This window comes from Myotis davidii, unplaced genomic scaffold, assembly GCF_000327345.1.
Source record: "Myotis davidii unplaced genomic scaffold, ASM32734v1 scaffold647, whole genome shotgun sequence".
NCBI lineage: Eukaryota > Metazoa > Chordata > Mammalia > Chiroptera > Vespertilionidae > Myotis > Myotis davidii.
In genome coordinates, this window is record NW_006298634.1 from 159651 (window position 1) to 167568 (window position 7918).

General features: G+C 34.8%; 1 protein-coding gene across 1 annotated transcript in view; it reads right to left on the minus strand.

The window, feature by feature from the left end:
- The window catches only part of BTG3 (BTG family member 3), a 16659-nt gene extending 9151 nt beyond the window's left edge, over positions 1–7508 (minus strand). The window contains exons 1-2 of the mRNA XM_006774454.2: positions 7315–7508; positions 2839–2976 (exon numbers count right to left, since the gene is read on the minus strand). Coding sequence (XP_006774517.1) covers positions 2839–2976; positions 7315–7487 — 311 coding nt within the window. The 5' untranslated portion in view covers positions 7488–7508. The remainder of the gene's footprint in view (positions 1–2838; positions 2977–7314) is intronic.
- Between the last annotated feature and the right edge of the window lie 410 nt (positions 7509–7918).

Sequence of the window (7918 nt, forward strand, 5' to 3'; positions counted from 1 at the left end):
GTTAAAATCAAATCTGATATTGTTTTACCTTTTATTTGGTGTGTGGAAGGTGTGCGGAAGAGAGGGTAGTCTTATACGGCGAGTATATAACAAACTCTGTATTTTGAGTGGAAATGTTAGGGGGTCGTCTTATACGCCCAGTCGTCTTATACGCCGGCAAATACGGTATATGCATACAAGGTCTTTGGTTGATTACCTCCCACCCTCCTTGACCTTCCCTCTGAGATTCCACACTGTTATTTTTTAAAGGTATAGAAATATACTGAGTAGATAATAAAGCTGCGAGATTCTCCTTATTGGAAAGATCTGTTATCTATTCTGTATCCTCTCAAATATTTCACTAAGTAATAAACTTTTAAGTATATAACACTTGGCATCTTTCCAATACTTTATCCTGATGTAGTAATTCTGACTCTGAAGAATGTTCTCTTTCAGTGCATTTCAATTTTTTCATAACCTGAGCTAGTCTCTAGTTATTAGTTATTTAGTACTTATTTTTAATGACTCTCATATATTTATTCAATTCTATAACTGCTAGATCACATGTGTTTTAATTTTTAGAATATTTCTTTCCAGTTTTTTTTAAAATATATATTTTATTGATTTTTTACAGAGAGGAAGGGAGAGAGATAGAGAGTTAGAAACATCAATGAGAGAGAAACATCAATCAGCTGCCTCCTGCACATCTCCCACTGGGGATGTGCCGGCAACCCAGGTACATGCCCTTGACCGGAATTGAACCTGGGACCTTTCAGTCCGCAAGCCGACGCTCTATCCACTGAGCCAAACCGGTTTCGGCTCTTTCCAGTTTTGATCCACAAGCACTAATCGCTATCTCAATCTTCTCTATTAACTTACAGTATAACCTCTACTCATCTTTCGTTTTGGGGAGTTCTATTGTCATTGAATCACCACATTCTGAAGGTGATGTGAAGAAAAAAAAAATAACATCACAGCCAACATTTGGCAAAATTTTAATCACGTATAAATTAGAAGGCTACTGAATATAAAGATTTTCTTATATTAACCAGATGAAAGCACAGTAATTTTTCATTATCTGGACAAGTAATGAAGTACCCACTTAAGTAGAATGTCCACATAACTAAAGCTTTTATCTTCAGGTGCCAAGATTTAGTTTAAACATTTCAAATAATTATGTCCAAAATGTTTATATAATTACAGACCTTCTTAAACCTCTTTGGACATAGAAACTTTCCCCTAATGATATAAGATCATTGTATTAAACATTAATTTAATACACTTGTACTAACTCTTCAGTTTTCTTGCTTCCACCTCTATGTTAAACTAAATGACCTTTTTTATTTTGTAGCTTGAATAGTATGAACAACCTTTCAAATGATGCTTATAATTTTTTATTGAAAACTACACAACTACTTAAAGAACTGTGTTAAAATAAGAGTCAATCAGGATCTAAATGTGGGCCTAATAAAAATGCAAGCAATTCAATATAGTAACTTTGTGAGAGTTATTTCTTGTATACTGAGCTCTTCTACAAGGGTCCAGTGGCCAGTCTTTAAAGTCTGATCCTGGTCTCACTTGAGTCCTTACTTAGTCCCAGAATCTAAATTGTTTGACCTTCTTGGGTCAAAAATTGAGATGTCTTGCTCTTCCTTTTCCTAACTGAGAAGAAGGGAGTGTCAGAGAATCTACTACCTATGCCTGATTTCCCAAAGCAATAGCTTATAATTAGGCAGCTCCAGGGCAGTCCAGACAATTCAATGAAAGAAAAACCATGTATTTTTTTGGCACAACATGTCTTTACCTCCACTTTCATTGCTGGAGATCAGGTCAAAGGTATTATTAATAATATGTATCTTTGAAATTTATTAGGATTGCATCCTAAAGCATCTCTACTACAGTCAACAGGTGAACTGTACCTCAAAATTAAAGAGAACACCCTAAAGGAACAATTATAGAAAATTATTCACAGAGGGCTCCAAGCATCTGTTCATCGTGTTCCTCCTGCCTGGAAATGTCCTTCTCATCTTGTCATCTAGTCAACTGCAACCCCCTCTTCCCCAATCAGCTCAAGTATCACCTACTCAATAGTCTTCTCAGCACTCAGCAGAGCAGTAATTTTCTCTATTGTGCCATCAACTGACTGCATTTTGTACATATTTCTGTTGTAGCACAAACCATACTGTTGTAAGCTGCTTATTCTTCCTTCTAATTTATTACATTTTGAACTACCTGAAAGATAAATGCCACTTTCATTTTTAAAAAAACACCACTAAGAATGCCTGGCTCACAATGAATGTTTTTAGAATGAACAAAGTACAATTAAATTTCAGACCTAACACTCACCTTTACAATTCTGCTCATTTGGATACAAAAAATAATTTCCATTATGAAAACAAAACCACGAAAATATCACTTAAAAATCAAAAAGGGAGGCAAGGGTAGAAACAAACAAAAACAGAGACCAACCAAAAGTTATCCAGTATTATTTGGGATTAGCTTCTTTCCGAATTTGAAGGGGGAAAAGACAAGGGCACCACCAATGAAAGACGATAATTAACCTTCAGGAGTCTAGGTCTCTAAATTTTACTTCTTGATCCATAATAAACTTGTTGGCAAAGCTTTAGAAAAACTGTCCAATCAGTTTATGAGTTTCTTTGGCTACAAAACAAGAAGGTAACCAGTCCTTCACTATCACTCACTATCACCTCCCGAAAAGTACTTTACAAAATCCACATCTGAAAAGTCAAGCAACCAACTTCTGGCCATAAAAATACACAAGCAGGCAGTATCTGAAAGAATTTCATTATGTCAATTCCAGCATGGTAATCAGTTCAGCCACCAAATTCAAAAACTCACCGACAGCACACCTCACATGGGTCCACCCACAGAGTGAGTTCCTTTGGCAAGCCCAGGTCACTGTACAAAATGCAGCTATTTTCACAGGCTTTCAAGACGTCAGGATCAACTCTCTGAAACTTATTGACACGAATGCACCTACAACAAAGTGGAATAATGTTAATAGCTTTACTTGAATCATAATCATATGCCTTGTTATATCTTTCAGTATTTGCCAACATGAATTACAAAAAAAATACCCTGGCAGAGAACTCCAGAGTATATCTATCCTACACAGATAATAAATATGAACTAAAGGCAAAGAGGCAGCATCAACAAGACTACCCAGCCTGGTAAAAAGAAAAGGGCATCTGTGTGAGCCCAGGGAAATCATTAGAACTGGCTCTACTTCATTTTACCTAGAAAACACTAATCTAACATGTACATTTACATGTTAAGCACCAAGCCTGTTTTGTCTTCCAGACAGAAGGTATAGTGTCAGTAACCGATGACTGGCATGGCGCTTAACGTGTTTAAATGAGTAAGGAGTATTAAAGTTGCATGAAATTACTTAGAGCTCTGAAGGCAAAAGTTTTAATAGGCCACGTTTACATATTAGCAAAACCTACCACAACAAAAGACCTCAACCAGTATTTCAAATAATATTTAGAAATTTTTATGACAAATTTTGATCTGTCATGACCTTATACATCCCAGGTAATAAAGTAAGTGTTAAAAATTATGTCCTTTGCCTTACCTATAACTTTTCTAGAAAAATACAATCAGTCAAGGACACTGAAGCATTCCTATCACATACTTAAGATTAAAATATAACCCAAAAGTGTTATTGGCTTATTTCATTTAACTTCTGTTATGCAAGGGTTTTCTTTATTTTTAATAGCTGGCAAAATAAGTGAAAAGATTTCTAAAACAATAGAGCTTCTGTTCCATTATTTTTTAACCTAACAAATATATCTACTAGACAGAATTGTTCAAAGATGGCTCCTAGTACAAATGCAAAAATACATGTTAAAATAAGCATTCTGCTTACAGAAAAAAGGTAGCTACAATGAAAGTATTTATTGCCAACAACTAAGAAATCAATTAAGATAACCCAGGTTTTAGTATTAGTGCCAGTAACTTATTTATTGGGTGAAATTAGATTAAGTCTTTTTATCTCTTCCTCAGACCCAAAGTTCTAAATATGGAAAATACACCTGGCTGGTGTGGCTCAGTGGATAGAGTGCCGACCTGGGCACCAAAAGGTCAAGGTTCAATTCCTGGTCAATTCCCCACACCTGGATTGCAGGCTCGATCACCACCCCAGGATTAATGTGGGAGGCAGTCAATCAATATGTCTCAGATCGATGTTTCTCTCTCTCCTCTGTCCCTCTTATCCTCCCCCCTTTCCACTCTCTGAAGAGCAATGGAAAAAACATCCTCTGGTGAGAACTAACCAAAAGTAAATAAATAAAATATAGAAAGTACAATGTAAATGACAAATAGTAATTATACCATAAATGCAATGACATTAATAGAATAATGTGCCATTTAAAGTTTTTAAAAGAAATTATTAGTTGATTTGTATTTCCCTTTAAAAAGTGAAATTTTGTTGGTAACAGCTAATATGCATATCTAAATAATAATACAGTGCAGACTCTAGAACAAAAAGGGTTGGAATTGCTCATGTCCACTTATATGCAAATTTTTTTCAGTAAGTACCTGTACACTATTTTCGGTCTGTGGTTGGGAGTCTGTGGGTAAGCAGGCCAACTGTATGCTATGATCTATGCCATTTTACATAAGGAACTTGAGCAACTGCAGATGTTGGTATCTCAGCAGGGTCTTGGAACCCCTCCCCCAGGGACACTGAGGGGCAACTTAAAATTCTGGGGAAGTAAAAAAGTATACACAGATTTTTTGACTTTGCATAGGTCAACACTCCTAACCCTGCCTGTTATTCAAGGGTCAACTGTAATTAACAACTCTTTCTGAAGGTTACTGTGCAACAGACAATTTTCTAAATCCTTTGCATATATTAACGCTTAATTTTCATAATTTCCCTGTTAGATACTATTTTCCCCATTTTAAGAAAGGAGGCAAAGAGAATTTGAATAACTTGCCCAACATCACAGCTAAAAAATGGTTAATCCAGACCACCAGACTCCAAAGTTCATTTTTATTAAATAGTACCCTATTCTGTCTGTACCTATCATAATATCATTAACAATTTAGCAAATTTAAAGTGAAAAAAATTATTTTACAGCATGTAAGATGCTCTTTGTTCCTTTCTATAAGATGGTCTGTTATACATTCTAATGTTGTTTAGGTTGATTCAAAAGTCCCATGTGCCCTAGAATCAAAAGGAGTTAAGGGTAAGGAGAGATCTTAGATAATTATGTGTTTTTGTTATGTACAAGGAGAGTGATGTAGGTTCTAAGCTTAAAAAATATATATGTAAATATAGTTTAGAGATTCTGCTTCAACAAAATTAACATATCTTACATATTTTTTGCTGTTTTTCACTCTCTATATACTGTGACTACTTATCCATTAACCACTCTTCAAATACAGGATTTCCTTTTAAAGTTGCATAAAAATAGTCTATCAATTACTTATTGTTACCAGTTTAGTTTCCAATTATAAAGTGTAAGAAACATCCATATTCATACATATTTATATGCATTTCTGACTATGTTTCTAGAATATATTTTTAGGAGACACTGTTCAAGAGTGTGAATATTTTTCCAGATCTTGATAATGCCAAACTGTCCTCCAAAAACATCTTACTTGTATATATTGCAGAGAAACAATTTTTAATTTATAAGCACTTTAGAAGAAAAAGAACATGTCCAACCTAATCTATGGATCGAAGAGTATACAAACTCTGGTTAATCCTACAATCTATTCATTTTTATAATAGTAACAACCCACTATTAAGTCTAATAGTTTTCTACTTCAAAGATGGCTTAAAAATGACTTAATAATGACACTTCTGATCACATGCCAATTTAATCCGGTTTGGCTAACTTTTTCTCCTCAAGTTTTTAGAAGTAATGGAAATGAAATTATACACTGTCTGACCTTTAAGCATTTACTTGACAGTGTCTCCTTTTTCAGTAATAGTACGGTGGCTTAGCACTTCCATATGCCTTCATCCAATGTCAATTACATCAGTGTAAGCCTCAATAGCTCTAACACACAAAAACTGTTCACTCTATCCATAATGAAAATGTGCAAAAAACAACTAAGAGAATCAAGTGACAAGATAAAAAATAACTTGAGTCTACTTTATATAGAACATCCACATTTCTACTTTAATTCACCACATTTTCCAATTTACCAGGAAACATCTTTGGGTAAAACTGAAAGAGAAAATACATCGATCACTTTGATTCTTTTCTTTTTCAATAGACACAGGCTCATTTGGCTTTTAGCAAATGAGAAATAAACAAATCATATTTTCACTTCCCTTGTTGATTCTTTCAATAGTCTTGTACTTACAAGAACTCAATTTTTACATCACAGAAGTGCTGATTTGTGGAAGAAACTTTGGGGGCAGCAATATGCATAAGTAAAAGAATTTCTGTAATCATGATAGCCACAACTGTTCCACTTTTCTTTTTTGTGGCCACAAATGGGGCAAGTTTTGAGACGAGTTTAGCAGAACATTCTCAACCTAGCTAGGTTCCTGAGCGGTCACATCAATACTAAGGAGTGAGCATGCTAGGACATGTTCTGTAAGAGTCTGCTCTTCTTTACTTTAAGCTGTAAATGTAACTTCAAACCAAAGTACAAAGGACAGCTTCAAGTGAATATTACCTTCTCCCTCAGAGGCAAGGTAGTGGTCACACTGTGGTATACAGAAAGCCCTTAAGGATTTAGGGTCAGTTAGACCTGAGTTCAAATCTCAGAGCTAATATTTACCAGTTGTGGATCTTAGGTAAGTTACCTTCATCTATAAAATAGTTACATTGGCTTCTACAATAAAGAATTATGTCTAGTATAAGTGCAATTCTTCCTGTGTCAAGAACGAATTAGGTGTCTAATAAGCTTAGTTCCTGTTTGCTATAAAATTAATTTTTTGAAAAAACATGTTAACATATAATTTACTTTTAGATTCAAGGAGACTCATTTCCCTCAACTCCTACCATGCACCTTTATAGATGACAGTTTTGGTGGTCCCCCAGAATTTTGAAAACCTCCAAGTACCTGTGATATAGAGAGAACATACTCAATCAGGAGTCAAACTATAACTACAAGAAGACTAACTCCTGGTAGACTAACTTTTGGGAGCTCCCAAGTCCAGGCAGGGGGACTCCACAACAAATACATGTATTTTCAAATAAGTAAGGAAACAAATACCAAGACACCCCAGAGTTCTGTATTTTGCAGATAAACTATGAAAGGCATGACTGGACACCCTGCAGTCCTTTGGCTTTGTACTCATTTCAGGAGCTGATCAGCTTCTTTACTTAGTCCAATCTAATCCTTTACCTGTAGGCCTGTCCTTTTGATGGTTTTTCAGGATACCAGTGGTTTTTATATTTTTCTTGAAGAATCAGAGTCAATTTCTCAGCAAACCTTTCAACTGCTTCTTTTTTCAACTTATCATGTTTTCGAACTAGCCTTGTGAAAAAGAAGACAACGGCAGCAATTTCGTTCTTCATCTTTCCTGCAAAGATAAAATAGTTTTTCTCAAAACAAAACACAAAAACTGGAAGATAAAGCTCTGCAAAATATTCCTCCTTGCAGCTCCCCTTTGTCCTTCCAATTTTATCTTGTTTCATTGGCTCATATCTGGAGTAGAGAACAATCACTACTTTATGCCATAAAGACCTTATAAAATACGGTTAAAAATCTTATCACTTTGCTCTTTGAAAAAATTCAGTAAAGAGAACAAGTTATTCCTATTGGTTAAAATAAAATCAGAAATATTAAAGAGAGGTACTATAATAATACCACTATATAGTTTTTACTCAATGTGTCAACATTTAGTTGCAATAACTTAAGTTTAAAAGTCTGTGAAATAATTTGAATTTTAAAACACAATACTTTAAAATTCGGTACTGTAGAGCCATTATAGAAAAGTTTGGCATTC